This window comes from Vespula vulgaris, chromosome 3 (genome assembly GCF_905475345.1).
Source record: "Vespula vulgaris chromosome 3, iyVesVulg1.1, whole genome shotgun sequence".
NCBI lineage: Eukaryota > Metazoa > Arthropoda > Insecta > Hymenoptera > Vespidae > Vespula > Vespula vulgaris.
Window position 1 is genome coordinate 638,821 of NC_066588.1, and position 21,237 is coordinate 660,057.

The window sequence follows — 21,237 nt, forward strand, 5'->3', positions numbered from 1 at the left end:
AGCATCACGAATTAAAAATAATTTCGCTCGGTGATAATTACGTATCGATTCGGTCTTTTGTGATATTTTTGTCTCTCCTTCTCTTTCTAAAATGCATCATCGAAAATGGAGAAAGGAAACAAAAAAAAAAAAAGAGGAAATTTTGATTAGTCGGAAGAAAGTGATACGTATTATTCGAACGATGCGCTTCGGTTTTTCGATGCTTAATGCGCGAATTCCTTTCTCTGTTATTCGACACCTCGACGTAAGGTAAAGAAGCCGCTTTCTTAAGCGGCCAGACCGCACCGGTTTCGTAAGCGAGAATGACCGGAACGTAATCGGATTAACTTTTTCTTCTTCGTTTGAATTTACCGCCTATCGGGGCGCGGGTCACGTGATCGCGGGGATCGCGCGAATTTTCAAACTATCCCGAACGTTTCCCACGCACTTTGTTCCTTCGAAAGAAAAATCGTTCGACGCGTTCGAACGAAGAAAGCGATAACGAGGAATCGATTCGATCGTGTAAACGTCATTATTCGTATATCGACGAACTTTCTAACCTCCTCTTCCACCTCCGCGACCCCTCCTCGTTCGTTCGACGAAGACGCAACGGTTTTTCAAAAGCGTCATCGACTCTTGTCAAATTTGTCGTTCGAACGAGAATATCCTGAAACTCTCGTCGTCGAAGGAAAGCTACTACCTACCCCCCGTGCCTCGCATTCCTCGTAATTTCGGTTCGCGTTTGACCCGCAAAGCGTGCCGAGAGGTGGATCGATTAAGAGAGAACGACGATAGGTCAGTTACGTACGAGATTTACATGCCCCAGCTTCCGCGTGATCCATCCGTCGTCCCTGTCTCCCCCTCCTCTCTTTCTCTCCTCTCCTCTCCTCTCCTCTCCCTTCCGTTTTCCCTCTGTGCTTTATCGGAGAGATTCGACCGCGAACTACGCGCCTTTTTTTCAACGAACAATGTTCAAGGTCACGATTAAATATAGAACCGAAGCTCTTCTCTCCTTTATCATCGTTCCGAGTCGTAAAAAGAAAAAAGAAAAGAAAAGAAAAATTCATTTACAAAACGCACGAGGAACGTTCGTTCGGATCTTATCGTTTCTCTCGTGTATATGCGTATTCGTCGATGAGTTTGTACCAAGCTTTGGTTGGACATTTTTGAAGGGTTCGTTTTGCTCTTTGCTTGCAAGTACATTATCGACATACGGAATGTAGTCGTACGCGGAAACACGGCGCTTCTAATAATAGGCGACACGTTCCACGACGTCACTTATTGGTCGGCTTTACTTAGTCCTCTGGAGAGAGAGAAAGAGATATGTATATACACGCGCGTCCCGCGTCTACGCTCGTATAGCGTGTACGTAACGATATGACGCTTATTGCGGAGTCGCGTTTCATCCAATGAAAGAAACTTTGACTTGAATTAGCGATTTTGTGATCGAAGGTCGATAGAGGAAACTAGAGGAAGAGAGAGAGAGAGAGAGAGAGAGAGAGAGAGAGAGAGAGAGAGAGAAAATAAAAAAATATGGCCGTCGTACCGTCCACTATTTTTCTTACTTTTTTCGAACTCGAGCTTCCAGTCACGTGGTATTGTTTACCAACGTCGATCAATCGCGCTGAGACCACACTGTCGCCACTATCTGTCTCTGTCTCTCTCTCTCTCTGTCTCTGTCTCTCTCTCTCTCTCTCTCTCTCTCTCTCTCTCTCTCTCTCTCTCTCTCTCGTTCGACGTTAATCCTCAAACGAAGAGGAATTGCAATTTGTTTGTAATTTATTTTCGCTCGATACCGATCGCGTAAGTTAATCGTCGTGGCCCCGCTCGCTAGAACGAACGATGGAGGAGTAATGTAAACGCGTAATTAACGGGAAGCTTGTATATATACGAACGCAAACTCTTTGTCTTTCTCATTCTCGTTGTTTATCCTATTGTTAAGAAAAGTCACGTGGCGCAGTGCGCGCTAGAGCCAATAATCATTAGTCAACGTTGTTTTCAATATCGTCGCAACGTCCTGTTGCGTGTCTCTAGGAGCGAGTTGGTGTCTGCGTGTGCGTGTGTGGTGTGTGTCTGAGAGAGAGAGAGAGAGAGAGAGAGAGAGAGAGAGAGAGAGAGAGAGAGAGAGAGAGAGAGAGAGAGAGAGAGAGAGAGAGAGAGAGAGAGAGAGAGAGACGGATAAAGATAGAAAGAGGGATAGGTAGGTAGATAAATAGATAAAGACAGAGAGAAGCCGCGAGGTCGCGAGTAGTAGCAGCAGCACCACCAATGGCAGCAGATGTCGATAGGCGACGAATAGAAAGGTACTGCGGGAGAGAGTGAGAGAGAAAAAGAGAAAGAGTTACGTGCAGACGACACAGTGCCGAATGGGTATCTTCTTTCTTTGTCGAGAGGAACGCGCCGACGAAACAAAGCGGAAGCGCGGCACGCGTATCGTTTCGCGCCTATATCGTTCGTTCGTTCGTTCGTCGTTCGTTCGTCGTTCGTTCGTCGAGAGAGCGAGCGAGAGAGAGACAAAGAGTATGCGTATGGTATGAGAGAGAGAAAGAGAGAGAGAGAGAGAGAGAGAGCGTAGATTTAATCTCACGGATTTCATCCCATTACTCGACCCTTTATTTCTACCATTAACATCGTTATCACAGGTGACGATCAAAAGGTATTATCCATCTCTCTTCTTTTTTATGTGATAATCTCGCGTCGTCCTTCGCTCGAGAAATAGAAAAGTGTGCGTTAATAAAATAAAGCAAATGATCAAAACAGACGACGACAACGACGACGACGACGACGACGACCGGAATCGTCGGTTCTCTCTCGAGAAAATCGTTTTCTCGTCTCAACTCTCGATCGAAACGAAAAAAAAAAAAAAAGAAAATACAACAAGAGGGAGAAGAAAAAGAAAACTATACGTTCGAAATGCCATACGATCATTGAAATGCGTGGGATCTCTACTATTTCGTTTTTTTATGCTTTCTCGTGGTGTGACGTCCCTCTCTCTATAAGGTGAAAGAAGAAAGAGAAACGAAGACCATCTGCCTCGAACGTTCTCATCCTTTTTTTTTTTTTTCTTCTTAATCCTCATACTTCTTTTCATATCGCACGAAATGGACCGCTAACTCGATTTACCTGCCGGTGAAATTTTTTTTTCTTTTCTTTTCTTTTCTTTTCTTTTCTTTTTTCTCTTCCCTTCCATCTTCCTCTCTCTTGCAGTCTTTATGCTTTACTTCGTTTTCCTTTACGCACTTTTGCCCCTATCTTTTCTCGCCTCGTTACAACGAATTCTCCGTTATCGAGAGATCAGATATGTATTTCGTAAAAAGCACTCGCAATCATCTATCTGTTCAGCGCCACTGTGCCGGACGCCATCGCGTCGCGTCACCTGATGAGCGCGCCCGCGAACGCGGAAAATTCAAAATCTAACCGGAGGATCTCGCTTTGCCGATATTAAAGGGCCTTGCCTGCCCTTCCCTTTGTCAACGATAACTTTCTGTCATTCTCTACGCGACAAAGGATACGTTACGTGCAATTTTTACAAGCTTTCACGATCTTCTTTCGTATTTTGTTTTGAGACATGAAAACTAATTAGAGAGAGGGAGAGGAAGAGAGAAATAGAGAGAAGAAAAATAGTAGACAGACTTTGACCGCTAATTTTACGTGTGTCTGTATATGTGTATATATATGTATACATATATATATATATATATTGATGAAACGATCATGGAAGCTCGATTCATCGATCGACGTCGATCGTGATTCACGAGTAACGCGTTGCGTATAAGTTTAACCACTTTTGGGAACGCAACGCGCTGACATGCGACATAAAAAGAACATGGAAACACTACTATTCAAGGAAACAAGATGAACCGTGTGTAACTTGCACTTATTTGAAAGGAATTTGAACGAAATAAAAAATTGATGCGAATTATCGCTATATAATCACTCTCTGTTATATTACACGGTCCAGCTTGTAAAGAAAATTGGTAAAAGATGGGTAAAAGATGGTGAAAAGATGGTGAAAAGATGTTGGATGAATTAAAAGTGCGTAAAAGAGTACTGAGAACGCCGGACCGACGATAACTGCTTGGTGAGATCGACCTTTCGTTCGATATACATTTTACTCGCCATTTCTGGTCCATTTGTTAAATATAGATCGAAGTTTGCCAGCGAAGAAAGGGAAAGAAGATGGAGATCTTAAAACGAAAGACTCGCTTGTCATTCTCTCTCTCTCTCTCTCTCTCTCTCTCTTTTGTCTCCGTATCGATGTGCAGCATCAGCACACTATTTAAAGATGTATCCCAGATTTTACTACGATCTGATTTTTATTCTCGTATCCTTTAATTAACGTAAACGCGGGTGTCGTCGCGTACATCGTAACGTATTACTATCGTTTACACATATGGCACATAAATTACAAAATGATTACTACTCTCTCTCTCTCTCTCTCTCTCTCTCTTTCTCTTTCCCTCTGTCGCTACTTCATCTTCTTCTTCTTCTTGTTCTTCTTCTTCCTCTTTCTCTCTTTCTCTTCTTCTCACGGAAGAAACCTTCTTACGTTTCCGCACGAGTTTTCCTATTGCGACTCAACTTGAAGCTCATAGAGCGTTTCTTTTCAGAGTGGAACGAACTTTCGCTTAATATGGATAATGCTTCTTGAAAGAGCGCTTTTCAAAACCTCTATTCAAATCTCTCTCTCCATCTGTCTATCTATTTCTTTCTCTCTGTCTCTAAATTCCGTATGGTTCTGACCATTCACGAATTCCCGACGTCCATTATAATTACCGAATATAAAAAATAGCGATTCACGTGGTATTCATTGGTAAAGTTCGAATCAATCGGCGTTGACTTTCAATCTGGTGAATATCAAAGCGCCATCGGCGGAGTAGGTACCATACTACCATTTCCTGATAGCCGCGATTACCGCAACGAATTACTATTTTATTCGTATCGTCCTTGCGTTTACCTGAGAATGAAAAATTAAAAGAGATGAAAAATTCACGATCGTGACTCGGTCTGCTTAAACGAAACGGTCCTTATCCTAGGACGCGTATGATCGCTTGGATTAACAAAATTCTTCATTTTTCTTCTGTGGTGTCTAGTAAAGACGATGTAAATAACATTTTCTTCTTCTGATTACAGATATCAACTCTGTCGTCGATACAGCATGAAGGCAGACAGTGACGTCAAGTGAGAAGGAAAGGGGGTAACGAAAGAAGGAAAAATAAAACTAAAGCCCCTTTCGCGAGGACGCATGCATTGACTAAAGCGGAGAAAAGGCTGAACCTCTGAGGTGTGAATCAAGGTAGAAAAGTAAAAGACGAAACCAAGGAGGAACGCAACGGATCACCGCCAAAAGCTAGTAGAATTAGTCGATGAAGAAAAAGCAGCAGCAAGACACAAGATACAAGCACGCATACACAAGAACACATCTACATACAAGAAATAAATAATAATAATAATAATAATAATAATAATAATAATAATAATAATAAAAATAATAATAAAAAATAATATACAATTTTCGTGGTAACGTGTGAAAAAGTGAGAGAGAGAGAGAGAGAGAGAGAGAGGGAGAGAGTGTATTTGTGTGGTACAAAAGAATAAGAGAGAGAGAGAGAGAGAATCAGCGCGTGAAAGTAAAAGAGTGCGTGAAAGAAGGAAAGAAAGAAATAAACAAGCGGCAACAAGCAGAGCCAACGGCACGACAACAGCAAGAAGGAAAACAAGTCAAGAATAAGAGGAGGAGGAAGAAGAAGAAGAAGAAGAAGAAGCCGAACGAAGTCGTGGGCGTGAGCGCGTGTAAATAAGAGCTATTTTTTCGTATGATAAAGAAAGAGGACGAGGTGGTAGGGCTTGCCGTTTCGAACGCGTGGAGAGGAAGAAGAGGAAGAAGAAGAAGAAGAAGAAGCCAAAGAGGAATAGAATACGTTCGATGATCCTTCAACGAAATATCTGAAGAAGAAAGAGGAGGTGGAGGAAGAAGAGGAAGAGGAAGAGGAGGAGGAGGAGGAGAAGGAGAGAGAGAGAGAGAGAAAGAGAGAGAGAGAGAGAGAGAGAGAGAGAAAACCCTTCGATCGAAGGGACACACACGAATCGTTTGGATATTATCCTCCGTTTCGATGCTCTTCGATTCGAGTAGTCCACGCTTCTTCCTCCTGGCGTGGAATCTTTTCTTCTTTTAGAGAGGAAGCGAGAGAGAAGAGAAAAGATAAAAGAAGATATATATATATATACACACACACACATATATATATATAGACAGAGAAGGAAAGATCGGACGTAGCGATTTTCCGCGAGACTCTTCCCTTCTCGCTGGTAGATAGAAGGGAAAAGAAGGAGAAGAAGAAGAAGAAGAAGAAGAAGAAAAAGAAGAGGAGTAGCAGTAGGTTGACGTACGGTGCTGTAGTAGTGCTGGTGGCTGTTGTGGTGATTGTGTCTGGTGAGAGAAAGATAGAGAAAAGAAAAAAAGGAGAAGGAGGGGGTGGAGGAGGAGGAGGAGGGGGAGGAGGAGGAGAGGAGAGCAGTCGAGCGGTATCGAGAGGGCAGCCGTGCCCCATGTTGTGAGCGTCTGAGGACTGCCGGGGGCAGAAGTGAAAGGGTGGGAAGGGTGCCGCGGGCATGGAGTATGGAGGCGGGGGCGGTGTGGGACGTGGGGGTGTCCAACCTCCCTCCGCAGGTGCGAGGGGCATCGCAGGCACCGACACTATCGACGCTGCGTGGCACAAACACGAACAAATGATCCTCATGGAGTCCAGGCACAAGCAACAATGTGAGTAAATCTATATATCTCTACCTAGTACATACGAGGGTCTCGATCTTTACCTACATATGTGCACCCATGTCTGCTGCAGCTATGTGGGACCGAGCCGAGTCAATAGCCAGATAGTTCTTTTTTTTTTTTTTTTAATAAATAATAATAGAACTCGTCATTACTCGTAGGCGGAGAAATTTAGTCCCGATTGCTAACGAATTACTCGACTCCACGCGCCTATCGTGCGCCCAGATAATCGGGTCGTTCTTGTTATATTTTTGTTTATCTCTTTTGTTTTCTCTCGTTGCTCGTAAGGTGTCCGAAGACTCGATCGAAAGTTGAGAGAGAGAGAGAGAGAGAGAGAGAGAGAAATGTATATAAAACTATGCAGTGCATCTGCGGTACTGCAGGTGCATCGCTTAGCTGTAGTTCTCTCTGTCTCTCTCTTTCTCTTTCTCTCTCTCTGTTCCGCGCGAACGTAGGAGTCCGCTTATTAGCAGGTGCACGATATTGGATCGGACTAGACTCGTTTCTCGGTATCAAGCGAAAAGGATCAACGATCTACTCTCCCTCTCTCTCTCTCCTTCTCTTTTTATTAACTCTTCTTTTTTTCTTTTTTTCCTCGAGTTCGCCTACAACCGAGCAATTTCCATGTAATATTCTGTCCCGATCCATCAAAATAAAGCTGGGCACGTTAAGGACACGTTCCCGAAGACAAAGGATCGGCGGGGGTAGTTTCTGCCCCTTTGTACGAGCTTAACGAGAAAAATCGTTGGTGGCGAGCACGAGAAGAGAATTTTTCTTTCAATTACGATCGAGATTATCGAGAAGGATAGGAGGGAAGAGAGAGAGAGAAAAAAAAGAAAATAATTTGATAATCGAAGGAAAGATGAAGTTGTTTTCACGTCGAATTAGAAAGCGATTTTCGGACTCGATCGTCCATTATCTCCGACAAATGGTAGAGTTCAAAGACGTTGGTAGACGTTGGTCTGGAAGAGGGAAAGAAGAAGAAGGAGGGTTTGAAGCGAGTGGAAGGAAGAATATCGGCACGTCGCCGAGGGGTCGATACGCTACCGCGTACTTTCGATGCGAACGGAAAAAGCAACTGCCGCATTTGCGGTCCAATGACTCGGGAAATTGTTAATTATCGCGATAGTGAGAAGGAGAAAGAGAGAGAGAGAGAGAGATAGAGATAGACTTTCCTCTTCTTTCCTCTCCTTTGCTCTCCTTTGCTCTCCGACTCTCGAATTTTACGGACGCTAAAGGGTTGTTGTACATTTTGATCGTCGTTAATAAGCGATTTCCATGATATTTTTATAGGTTGATTAAAATTTGACGCGCAACGTATATATGCATAACGAGTAGCACGAGTAGTAAGAGAAGAAAGAAGAGAGGAAGAGCGTTGACTCTGGTCGGGTGCCGTAAGGTGCATCGTCTTTCTGTTTCTCGTGGTGAGCAGCGTCTATCGGTGATCACATGTATCGGATGTGTGTTGAATGCGTGTGGGGAGAGGAGGCATGGCTGAAAATAATGGGATGGACGATCGCAAGGTGGAACGTCGGACTCGCGGTAAAGGGTTCGCTCGTTTATTTTTCAATACTCTACGGTGAAAGTGTCGATGTGGTCGAAGGAAAAAAATCGAAGGAGATGCGACTGGAAGAGGACGAGTGGTGTTTTTTCTTCGTATATGTGTTCGCGCGCGCGCGTGTGTATTTCTTTATATATATATATATATAATCTTTTCAATCGCATTTTTTCCGAGTAACATGTCGATCGACATAGGAAAGATCGTAAGAGAACGCAGAAAGAAACGCAAGCATTTTGAAGAAACGAGAGTTAGCCGACCTATACTTAGGCTCGAGTTGTCTTGTAACGTCGACGAGAATAGCGTGGTCACGTTCTGTTTTTCTCTCTCTCTCTCGGTGAAAGACAATCGGCCGGTCGTTCGACATCGAGTAGATCGTCTCGTCTCTTCTCCCTCTTTTCATCTTTCTTAGCTGAAAAAAGAACTTGGAGCGTCACTGACCTTCCCAAAGATCAAACGCATTAACTCCCCTTGTTCGAACTCTCGTGGCGTGTCCGTTTCGAAATAGACATCGTCGAGAGAAAGAAGAAAAACGTCAAAAAGGGACAAAAAGAAAGAAAGAAAACACCGTAGATGTTTCGATTCGTCGTTGTTATCGCGCGCTCGGAAGAGATAAAGAGCATCTCGAGGAGTTAGCTTCTCGCGCGTGGAATTCATCGTGCGAATTCTCCGCGCGCGAATTCTCTTAGCGCGGATCGAGCGATCTAAAAATACGCGATAATTGGAGGACGATCGTAAAGACGAGATCGAAGATGGCGTCTGCAATCGGTATAGAGAAGAGGAAGAAAGATTCATCGGGTGAGCGCATTCGACGGATGCACGTTCGTCCTTCTCCTCCCTCTCCTCGTCTTTCTCGATTCGCTCGCGTCGGATGCCGGCGTCGGCGTCGGCGTCGGCGTCGGCGTTGGCGTCGGCGTTGGCGTTGGCGTTGGCGTTGGCGTTGGCGTTGGCGTCGACGACGTCGCCGTCATCGTCGTCTCTTCGTCGGACTCGACTGGGCCGGTTTTGGACCGATGCCTGATCGGCGACTCTCGGACAATTCGAAGACTCTGGTCGACCGTTCACCCGACTGACGTGTATTTTCGACCTGGCACCTTTCGGTTCTCTCTCTATCCCCCTCTCTCTTTCTCTTTCCTTTTCTTTCTCTTGTCCTCTCAGCTCCCTCCTCGATTCCAGAGAACCAATATCGACAGACGTTGACCTCGCGACGAGTTTCGAAGAGAGACAGAGAGAGAGAGAGAGAGAGAGAGAGAGAGAGAAAGACAAAAAAAAATGATTGACTTTCCTTTTGACTAGAAGAGGGAACTCTTGAAATCCTCTTGGATGGAGTTGAGCGTACAGTTTGTAGTAGGGCTCTCGTCGCTTTGAGGGGATTATTAAACGAATGATTTTAAGAGTCAACTCAGAATTCGATTCACCTTCTAACGGGACGCTTTGGCCCTTTTCGATTCTTGTCAAACTTTAGTCAGGAGCCGGGTGTAAAAAGGGAAAAGTTACTAGCTCTAGGAGGAAAATCTTGGAAAGATGTCGAACTCCGTTCGGTTTTTCTTACGGGGATATCGTCGTACGTTGTGCGATGCCGTAGATTGTATGGGAAAAGCCGTCAGCGAGTCCATCGTAGGGAGAGCGGGACGATTATCTCTCTCATTTTTAATGATAATGATAATAAGAAGGAGAAGAAAATAAATAAATAAATAAATAAAAAAATATTGAAAAGATAAATTATATCGCGTTTTTATCGGTCGCCATCGTACTTCATCGGCATCGAAACTTTTCACGGCAGCCGCCATTTATTGGCCAGGAAAATACGAAAAAGTTGCGAGAGAAGCAAGGATAGTAGGAGTAGGGCATGATTATCGAGTAAGCAATAACCGCGGCATAGTTCTCCTTACTACTATTCGAGAAAAACACTTCTCTCGTCGTGAATCGTTTTCAACGATAATAAACCCGTCGTCGTCGTCGTTGTCGTTGTCGTTGTCGTTGTTGCATTCGTTTTTTCTCGAACGAGCCTTTGAAAGAATCCTCTTCCTCCTTTCGATAGATATTTCGCGTTATTACGAATACCGATGATACATCTATCTAAGAAAGATAAGATATTCTATGCGAAACATAAGAATTTTAATAAATTCGTAGCGATTTTCGTATCGATAAATTCGCACTCTTACGAAAACGTTATCAGAAACCGTAAAAGGTGTTCATTAATGCGCTAGTCGCACGTGTGCGCGCGAGAGCGCGTTGGAAGGTGTTTATTGACATGCAAATAGGGCCACGACGCGTCTCCCACGTGGAAGCCGTTGCTCTCTCTATGTGTGTGCCGTCTCTCTCTCTTGGACGCAGCACGCGTCGAAACGTTCCTTCTCTCTCTTTCTCTCTCTCTCTCTCTTGTTCTCTCGCTCTCTCATCTCTTTATCCGTCTTCTTCGCTATCCACGAACCCTCTCCGATTTCCGACACTGACCTCTCCAATTTTCAAATTACGTCGCTCCCGTTGCAAGCTCGCTGACACGACGAGGGATTCTCTCTCTCTCTCTTTCTCTCTCTTTCTCTTTCTCTCTGTCTCCGTATCTCTGTCTTTCTCTTTATCTCCATCTCTTTCGTTCTTCTCATCCTCGCGTCGGCTCGCTCGTGTCGCCTGTCTGCCCGGCTCGATGCAGGATTCGTGCTTGGGATCGCCTAAATTATTCAAGATTTGACGTACCCATTTAATCGGATAGCAGAATGTTTTGGAGGGCGTGCGAGGAAGACGGGAGAAGCACCCGAAGTACAATGGGGCCTCGATTATCTCAACTAATTGGGAGACACCGCCGTGTTGCGAGCGTTCCGGATGACGGAAGTCTTTTCGCTCTTTCCCGTCATCTATCCTTCTTTTTTCTTTTTTTTTTCCTCCCCACGTTCCACCTTCTACTCTTCGCGAGCACGTATTTTAGCGAATTTTTATCCGTCTAACGTTCGAATAAACGTAAAAGATCTTTTTTCGATCGAGAATGGGTAAACGAAGAAATCAAAGTAGAAAAAACGATTTATAGAATTACTCGATAACTTTCTATCGATCGGAGTAAAATTTGCCGTAAAACGTGTGATCCCGGGTTTCAAGTTCGAAACGTCAAAGAGTTAATATCCCTCTGCGTTCGTCGTCTCAGCCTTTTCTTTTTCATCGAATGCATTCAAATTGGATCAAGAAAATTGGTCGAGATATAACAAATGGAAGTTTAGAAGAGTACAATTCGTGTACGGTTATGGAATAGGATTAAAACGCTATCGGGATCTTTCTTTTTCTCTTTTTGCCTTTTATCGTTACGTAACACCCTGTAATTAGGATGCTTCGTGCGGCTATCGGGACAATTATTTCGCTGGAGTAATTATGTCACGCGAATATAGTTTGCAACCCGACTACGTATAAACAGTCCTAGTTTCGCGCAGCAAAGCTTTACCGTTTTCGTTCGGTACTTGTAGAGATAGAGAGAGAGAGAGAGAGAGAGAGAGAGACAAACAGATAGACAGAGTTCATGGAAAGAGGTCAAGACCAAGGCAGAGTTCGCCCTTTAACGCTTATTCCGTAAGATCTCTCGAAAATCTCGATTCTTTATTTCTTTCTTTCTTTTTCTCTTTTTTCTCTCTCTTTTTTCTTTTTTTTCCACTCTAGAAATCTGCTCCTCGATCGGAAAACGACAGCTGCACGTAATTCGGTTGAAGCGAGCCTTAATTTATGTAGGACATACCTCTCTCTCTCTCTATATATATATATATATATATATATATATATATGTGTGTATATATATATCTTTCTCTCTACCTCTCACTCTCGTCAAAGCCTTTTTTCCACCGTCATCACCTGCCGAATTCATTTCGCGGTTGTCCTCTCGCGAAGGTGCGAATTGCAGGCGCGCATTTTGGAGGTAAACCGTGTAATAATACCGTGTAACGAAATTTCGTCACGCTGAACGGACGAGACATCGTCCTGCTGCATTTGCGTTCCATTATCAATTAACTAACATTTCGCCGTGGAGACGATAGGAAGGGATGACGGGTCGAGGGGATGGGAGCATGGGACGGGGGACCAAAAAAAATAACGAAGAACTTAATTAGCGTTTCCCCAAGGAGGAGTCACGAAAGGATGATTCTCGTCATTTTTCGTAGGTAATCTCTTACTTTATATACTTTTTTCTTTTTCTTTTTCTTTTTCTTTTTCTTTTTCTTCTTCCCTTTCTTGTTCTTCTCGCAGAGAAGATAAGTGATATAAAATGATAAAGACAAATGATCGTTCGTATATACTTTTTCCAACGGCATCAAAAGCTCGTCACAGAGAGTCGTCTTGTATATTATAATTAGAGAGAAAATGTCGAATCGAGAGAGAAACGAAAGAAAGAGAAACGGGACTTGCAGGTTCCCGTACAAAAAGGAACAAGAAAAGGAACAAGAAAAGGAAAAAAAAGAAGAAGAAGAAGAAGCAGGAGGAGGAGGTGGAGGAGAAGGTTGAGGAGGAGGAAACGAAACGAGTTCGATGCCGGTCGAGAGTGCGATTTTGCAAACAGTGGACCGTCGTCCACCGGCGTCGGGACCTCTCTCTCCCTTTCTCTCTCTTTCTCTCTCTCTCTCCACCTCCTCCTCTTCCACCTCCAGAGACTCTTTCAAACGAAAGATCCTCGAATCCCGCGCGTCCATCGAGAAGAATCGTTCTTTCCTAGGCGAGTGCCGCGGAAGTCGCTCGAAAAGAAGAGGAAAATTAGAAGCTGTGGATCCTCGAAGCGCACTCGTACGGTCTTAAGGATCTTCTTTCTTCGAGTCCTTTCACTCACACCCCTTTCTCTTTCTCTTTCTCTTTCTCTTTCTCTTCTCGAACCATCTCTCCTCCTCCTCTCGTCTTTCCTCTCTTCTTCTAATCCAGATGGTTCGGTCCTTCAAAACCTTTCGTCAATCGGTAAGGACGTAAAAGATCGATTCTGAAAATCTCCCGTCCCATATAGAAAAATCGTCTCCTCGCGAAAATTTTATTGTATTACGGAACGAAGGAAAACAAAACAGAAAAAGGATGAAAGTTCGAGAGAAAGATAAAGAGAGCCACCTGTACCAAGGTGGCGTACCTTCTCGGTGATCGTCGGCGCTTTCTGGTCCAGGGTGTCGAGATGCAAGTAGAAACCCTTTTCTCGAAGGGCTACTCCTCCCTTTCCCCTTCATCTCGTCTCTCTCTCTCTCTTTCTCTCTCTCTCTCTCGCTCACTCTACAGCTTGGGTTCGCATGGAAGGCAGACCAGCCAGTCGGACGGCGGTTGCTCCACCCCCGTGCGACACGATCAATACGCGGCTCTTCTCTCTCTCTCTCTCTCTCTCTCTCTCTCTCAATCTTCGTCTCTGTCCTTCTCTCTCTTTCTCTCTCTCTCTCTCTCTCTCGTTCACTCGCTCGCTTGCTCGCTCGCTCGCTCGCTCACTCACTCTCGCCATGTACACCGTGCAGAGCAGATCGGCTCTGTAGTCAGCAGCAGCAGCAGCAGCAGCAACAGCAACAGCAGCAGCAGTAGCAGAAGCGCTCGGCTGTTCGTTTCGAAGCGTTCTTTCTGTTGCTATGCCGGCTCCCCTTGCTTGCTCCTCTTCTACTTCTGTCTCCTCTCTCTCTCTCTCTCTCTCTCTCTCTCTCTCTCTCTCTCTCTCGCTTTCCCCATCGTTCAACTTCCCCCTCTCGTCCTCTCTTCTCTCGCCTTCGCTACACCATACTATTCCCCGTAGAACCCACTCTCTTTCTCTTTCTCTTGCTCTTGGCTTCCTCCGGCGTCGTCCTACAGGATAGCTCCTGACGCGTCCCGTTGCTGCTCTTCGAATATCTCCAAATATACATATATTCATATTACCTACGTTTTTTTTTTTTCACTTTTTATTAAGCCCTCTTTATCCATCTTCTACAATGACGTTTCGATGAATTCTTCTTCTTCATCGTCTTTGCCAGAGATAGAGAAAGGATCTCTACCAAAAGAAGAGAGTAAAAGTAATAAGGTACGCGTATTTATCGCGTACAAGGGCAGAGACGTCTCGCCAGCGGAAAAAGAGAAACCTAGTAGAAGCGGCATTGAATTCTTTTTGATCGCTCAAAAGAACTAATCCTTTTGTAATTAATACGGAAAAGTAGAGAAAGACGTTCCGATGGCGGTACTTGCACGTTGTTATATTTATTAAATTCACAGAGCATAGGTCTGACAAATTTTAAGAGAAACGTAAATGGTAGCCATTTGATATAGTCGGCGAGTTGCGAAAAAATTCGTTCTGCGAAGGGTTAAACGTAGTTAACGTCTTGTTACTTCGTACGTAAAAGCGGGATGCGCCTTCCAATTTCACATCGTGCCGAAGGTGGGAACAATTTTCTACTTGGTGACCAAGGATATAAGATGAGAGAAATCACGAGAGAGAGAGAGAGAGAGAGAGAGAAAGAGAGACGAGATTGGAGAACAGTAATTTATTATGCCTTTGGAATAAAATTGCTTTTCGTTATGGCTTGAAAAAGAATCAAATTAATTAATAATTTGGAATAAGATGGAAAGGATCGGATCAGCTGACAAACAAAATTAGAAATTTTGACGATTTTCGATTGATCCTAGACGCAGAGTATTATTTTTAGAAAGACGATCGAAAAGGTACGAAGCGTGATAAACCAATTTCAAGGGACCTAGGAGACATTGTCTCGATCGAAATGGATTCATTTCGGTACAAGATAGATAGGTAGATAGACGGATAGATGGAGGGAAGGAGAAAGAGAGAAAGAGAGAGAGAGAAAGAAAAGGAAGGTTTATTCGAGAAGGCTAGTTCCCGTCGTATTCGCGGTAATAAAGCGTGCAATCGGAATGGCGAGCCGAGAAAGAGACTTAGATCTTCTCTGGTGTACCCAGTTTTACAGAGTTTTCTGGGTCAAGGCGAACGCAAACGCGATCGTGTTTACCAGGCGTTTATCGCGCGTTCGTTCGTTCCTATATTTTTCGCGAGGCACCGTTTTTCGTGGGCCACGGTATTCCTTCTATTTCGACGAAACGATTACAAAGTCGGTTTTCGAATCGTCTCTGACGCGGATAAGGAATTATCTCTTTTTCTCTTTCTTCCTCTCTTTCTATCCCTCTAGACGCAAATACTCGCAGAATCTCTTATAAATCTCGGGATGCAACTGGTGCGCGCCGCCCTCGCCGAGCTTTTATCTCTCCGCGAAGTCGGAAGCGAGTTTCATTATTTAACGAAGCCGCGTGTTCGTCTATGTATGTATACGTGCGTGCTTGCTTGCTTGTTTGCTCGCTCGCTTTCTTGCTCGCTCGCTCGCTCGCTTACTTGCTTGCATGTGTGTATGCACCAGGACGCATAGAGTTCGTTTGGAATAACGGTCAGGTGTTCCTAGACGGCGTCTAACTGGCCGGCATAAGCCGTTGATACTTGTGCAAGAAAGTAAAGCTTTTTTCTTTTCTTTTCTTTTCTTTTTTTTTCCCGTATCCGTTGCACCGTAAAATGGGACGATTAGAGACAGCCCGTTGAACGGAGACAAAGCGAGAGAAGAAATCTCATGCAAAACTTTTCACGTCCTATCGACGAGTTATTCCAAATATTCCTCCCCGTAATAAAACGTCATTTGGTATCCTTTAAGATCTCCTATTTATTTACTTTCCAAAGAGAAAAAGTGTGCGATCATCGATTATGAGTCGAACGGATATCTCTTAGAACGAGACACGTTCGATCATGGAAAGCAGTGCGCGAAACAATGCGCACCGCAAGAGCCGCGCGATTGCGCGAGGTCAGTGCATAAAGGAGCAACGACGTTCGCTGCGGAATTCCGTGCACGTATCTTTAAAACTTATCTCTTCTCGTCGATTTATCGAGCCAATACTCTCCTTTCTCTTCTTTTTTTCTTTCCGTCTCTTCCCCCCACCCCCTCTCTTTTTTCCCTCTTCGTAATTGAACGTAAACTTTGACCGATATTCGTAATAACTTCATTTTCAGGATATTGTTCGGTTACGTATTTGATTACTATTGGTTGGCTCGTAGAACGAAAGGAAAAAAAAATTGAAGGATCTTCTCTTCGTCCTTCTCTTCGTCCTTGCGTGCGCGTGCGCGCGCGCGCGCGGGCAGGCAGGCAGGCGGGCGTAAATATGTCGTCGCGTCGTCGACGAACGTGTCATTTTCGCGTGATTAAATGAAATTGTGAAACCGTGTAATAAGTACATAGTTACGGTTAATACGAAATCGATAGCTGCTATTATTACTTCTATATTCGTTATGTCATTACGAGAATGTTAAAGCCATCGAGTAACACGAATTTCGCGGGGATATAAAATGAGCGGGACTCGGCTCGTCCCGTTAATTAGTAATCTCGTACGAGTTCAAACGCGGAACTTGTATATTTGCGCCTATTCTATTAATAAACTACGCCGTCACGTAAGAACTCGTTGTTTTTCTTCCAACGTAAAAATTTATTTGCGGAGTTATACCAATACGGCGACTGCAATGAAATCATATTCTATTCGAATAGGAAGCGTATGGGAAAGACGAAGAAGGGAATAAAGGAAAGGAATATATTTTTATGTACATATATATATATATATCAAATAGTCACTCGTTCCCGAATACTTCTCGCGATACTTCGTCGATCCTCGATCCTCTCGATTTTGACGATTCTTTTTTGAAGATTCGTATCTACTAGGTGTGTACGCCTATTCGTTGTTTGAACGTACCTATATTCTTTTTCCTCGCACGCGATTAATCTCTTTGCTTACGACTCTCTGTAATTACGGAGAAGGAAAATACGTAACCGCGACTAAAGGCGGAATTTCGAAATCGGTGGATTTTATGTCGTTCGTGAAAAAGTCTGGAGAAAAATGTACGTATCCAAAAAAAAAAAGAAGAAAAGAAATAGATTGTTCTTCTTCGTCGAAATAATATAAGAAGGCTGACGATAATCGCTAGCGTGTTTCGTCGATCGATGCGAACCGAGGGCGCACGGTTTTCATTTTCAGCCATTACTCATTTCTCTCTCTCTCTCTCTATGCTGCCAATGGTATTATTGCTTTACCAACATCTACATACATATTTGTAATCATCATTAATAGGAGGAAAGTAGACTGCGTTATAAAAACTTTGACAGTTTATTTTCTTATCTCCGTTGTTAAAAAAGAAAAAAATGATTAAGCAAAAATATCCTTGCAATTTCTTTCAATTCAAAAAATTCAAGACTTATCGATCGTGCGAGAAGAAAAAAGGGAACGTAGTTGGGTGCGAAAGAAACGTAGGGAGGAAGTTAGCCGTATAAAGGCTTCAGAAAAGAAGGTGTACGAGAGAGAAAGAAAGAGAGACAGTCAGATAGACAGTCAACGAGAGAAAACGATCATCTTGTATTCAAGTCACACTCTGTCTGTTGTGTACGTAGGTTTATACAACGCGTCGTTGCTTCGTCGTCCTCTCGACGTCCTCCTTTCCTCCTTACATCCTTCTTCGCCTCTGTCTCTCCCACACCCTCGTTGCCCCTCTGCCTGCAACGATGCACGTCCTACCAGCCGACACATACGGAAATTTCTGATTGCGAAGAGTCTCTCTCTGTCTCTCTTTCTCTCTCTATTCCTCGCGTTCGAGCTCTCTTTCCGTCCTCATCGCACAGGCGTCTGCTAGGCGGCATAACGAAACGGTTCTGGAGACGGCGAATGATCGGAATTCTTTGAAATTTCGCAGCTCGACTATGTACGTACGTATGTACATATATATGTATGTCGGAAAAATTCTCCTTCGAAGCAGCCAAGTCGATCATCGTGTTCTACTTTGTATTATCTTCGATCGTTTTCGACGAGAAGAGTTGGAGAGAGAGAGAGAGAGAAAGAGAGAGAGAGAGAGAGAGAGAGAGAGAGAATGAGAGAGAGAGAGAGAGGTCATCGTCTTCGCTTCTAAGTAATTAGGCTAAAAAGGCGGCTAACGAGAGTGCCAGTCTCTCTCTCTCTCTCTCTCTCTCTCTCTCTCTCTCTCTCTCTCTCTCTCTCTCTCTCTCTCTCTCTCTCTCTCTCTCTCTCTCGGTCTATCTCTCGTGTTGCCGTTTTGTCGATCGATCGGCAAAGGACACACTCCTGTCCTCCAGAGCAGCTACCATCAAAGAAACGTTTATCATTGGCACACGCCGTGTACTACACGGTGCTCGCGAACTACGTTCGCGTCGTGGGAAGCTTTGGCATTTCCGGATGTAGGTTGATATAATGAGAGACCCACCGAGAGAAGTAGCCATAGAGAGAGAGAAAGAGAGAGAGAGAGAGATAAAGAGAGGGGAAAAGGAAGGGGGAACGAGGCACACGGCTATTATGAACAGTGACACGTATTACGTGTCGAGTGTACCGGGTGTTCCCAACGTATCCAGTAGCCCGGAGAAATAATAAATCGACGATCTTATTCGCTCAAAGTTCATAGCCTTTCCTGCAGATTTCAACGTCTAATTGGATACCCCGACGCCCTGAGGCGATTTTTTATTCTATTTTATCGTAGCGCTTCCTTACGCTCCCCTAACGTCTTGGTTCTTTCTTAGACCGAGTAGGTCTACATACGTTTTACTCGATCTCCCTTGTACGAAGTACTTTAAGGAAGCAACGGCGGCTCCTCGACGATAGAGGATCGAAAAATTAATCGGGAAGGAGGCACGCGAAACGCACGAATCGACGGCGTTACACCGTGGAACACGCGAGGACGACTTAACGACGACGGATCCTGCGGTTTTTGCGGTTTCGTATGCCTACACCTTCCGTGTACTTTGCGGTCCGACGAAAAACGACTCGTCATCGTCGACTCGAGAGTGCGACTCGGTAGCTTATCGACGACGACGACGACGACGGGGAGGAGGAGGAGGAGGGCGAGAGAAAAATAGAAAAGAAGTATGCACTTGGCGGTTGGTACTCTCGACGCCGGAGGAGCCTAAAAAAAGTCTTTCTCGGTCACATACTAATTCCAAAAGGTTTCTCTTCTTTCGTAAGGGTAGAAGCGAGGAAAAGCGATCTCTCTCGATCTCTTCGCGTGGATCGAGTCATTTGTCGCGAGAGGGGGAAAAATGCGACTCGTCGTTCACGAGGGCTCGCGCTGTGCTACGTATCCGCAAGTACCCCGGGGGCGGTTCCAGGTGGTGGTGAAGTACGGTGGGAGGGGATGGCCAGTAGGTGCACTAGGAGCGACGGAGGGTGGGAGGGAACTGTGGTGGGAGGAGGGGGCAGATCAAGAAGCATGAATGAAACGGAATGCGTGTTGGCTATCGTATGGCCTATGTCAGCCTTTCGTGACCTCGCGACGAGGGTTCTCAATCCGCCTTGCGTTCGATCCTACGACCGACTACTAGACCTCGCTTTCGAAACGCAAAGATAAAATCTTTCGTTATCATTTGATTATGCAATTTTAATGGAGATGATCTGGGCGATAGGACCGAATGAATGAATTTGAATAGCAAGCAAATTTTTTTTTCTTTCTCTCTTTCTCTCTTTCTTTCTCTTTCCAATGTTTCGAATGTACCAACGTTATAATTCGAGCCTCACGGAAACTCAATTACGATCGTTATCGTCGCATCTTCCTTCGTACGAAGAGGCTCGCTATCGGCGATCAGGATTCTCGACCGCAATTTTGGGGTTAATAACGGGAGAAGGAGAGAGAGAGAGAGAGAGAGAGAGAGAGAAGGCAGCCTGCGACAGACGGCGTACGATCGTAGATGCCAGGTGCAAGCGGTTAGGATTCGTTGTACGAACGTGCTCATTAATGGCTTCGCTGCTCGCGCACGATTTACTGTTTCAAATTAAGATCGCATTATCAGTCAACTTCCTCTCTCAAGTTTTGTACTTTTGTTTATACTTTTGACCGACCGTACCATCGTTCCTCGACGAAATTTGCATCTTCTCGTTCGGACGATCGCAATCGAGAAGCTTATTAACGGTCGAGAGAGTGATCGCGAAAGGAGAATCTTGCTCCGAGGCAGACAGCTCGAAAATTTCGATCGTCCTAGGAAAGAAACGAGACTGGTGATAACGATTCGATGGCCGCGACGAGCTCGTAAAACGTTCCAATTCCATTCGTACGCCTATCGACCGAAAGAATAATCCTCCCTGTCCCTATCGATATCCTGAATTTTTTACGCTCGTCTGCCGTTCGATCTATACATGTATTATATACATATATATTATACAGGTACAGGTGTGCGCGCACGTGTGTGGACCGACTCGATGGAAACCGAGTAATTCTCGTCGGTGATTCTTTTTTCTGTCCCTCTCTCTCTCCCCTCCTCTCTCTCTCTCTCTCTCTCTCTCTCTCTCGCCCTCCCTCTATTTCTATCTCTATCATTCTTTATCGAGTATCCTTCGAAACGACGCCGATGGCTACATCGAACGATGCTCTTTCGCGGTGAAAATCGATCGTCGTCCAACGTCGATACGTTTCTCTCCGATTGAAATGCCGAGTCGAGACGACGCTGCTCTCCTCTTCCACCTCCTCTTTCTCCTCATCCTCCTCCTTCTCTTTCTTCTCCTCCCACTTTTCCTTCTCCTCCTACTCCTCGACTATACTTTGGGAAAACTTTGGTAGGAACAAATGCGAGAGCGCGAACTCGTAGCGCGTTCGACGAAACTTTGCTTTTACTTTCGGCGCGTGCCGAGACGAGCCACCGGCCGAGAGTTAATAGCCGTTCGAAGCTGCAAAAATGTCGCGCGAGATGTTCAAGCAAAGTGTTTCGGAGAATCTTTCGATGCTTTTTTTCTCTTCGATGATCTTTCAGCGCGCTATTCACGAGAGCGAGCGAGCGAGATTTCAAAAAAAAAAAGAAGAAAAAAGGAAAGAGAAAAAGTTTATTATTCATTTAATCCGAGTCATTCGTTATAATTTCCTTTTCGTGGATGTACGTCGTAGTGCACTCAATCTCGTTAGAATGTAGCATTCTCTTCAGACCGCGTCATTTAATGTATTCATATA

General features: G+C 44.6%; 1 protein-coding gene across 5 annotated transcripts in view; it reads left to right on the plus strand.

Annotated features, from left to right (window-relative positions):
• LOC127062706 (serine/threonine-protein kinase minibrain) overlaps positions 1 to 21,237 on the plus strand; it is a 49,562-nt gene that overhangs the window by 3,927 nt on the left and 24,398 nt on the right. For 3 of the 5 annotated variants that reach the window (XM_050991369.1, XM_050991372.1, XM_050991370.1), the window contains exon 2: positions 5,113 to 6,742. In XM_050991369.1, coding sequence (XP_050847326.1) covers positions 6,592 to 6,742 — 151 coding nt within the window. In that variant the 5' untranslated portion in view covers positions 5,113 to 6,591. Of the gene's footprint in view, positions 1 to 2,112; positions 2,283 to 2,664; positions 2,980 to 5,112; positions 6,743 to 21,237 lie in introns of those variants that run through there. The other 2 variants (XM_050991373.1, XM_050991371.1) reach the window with 2 other exon arrangements.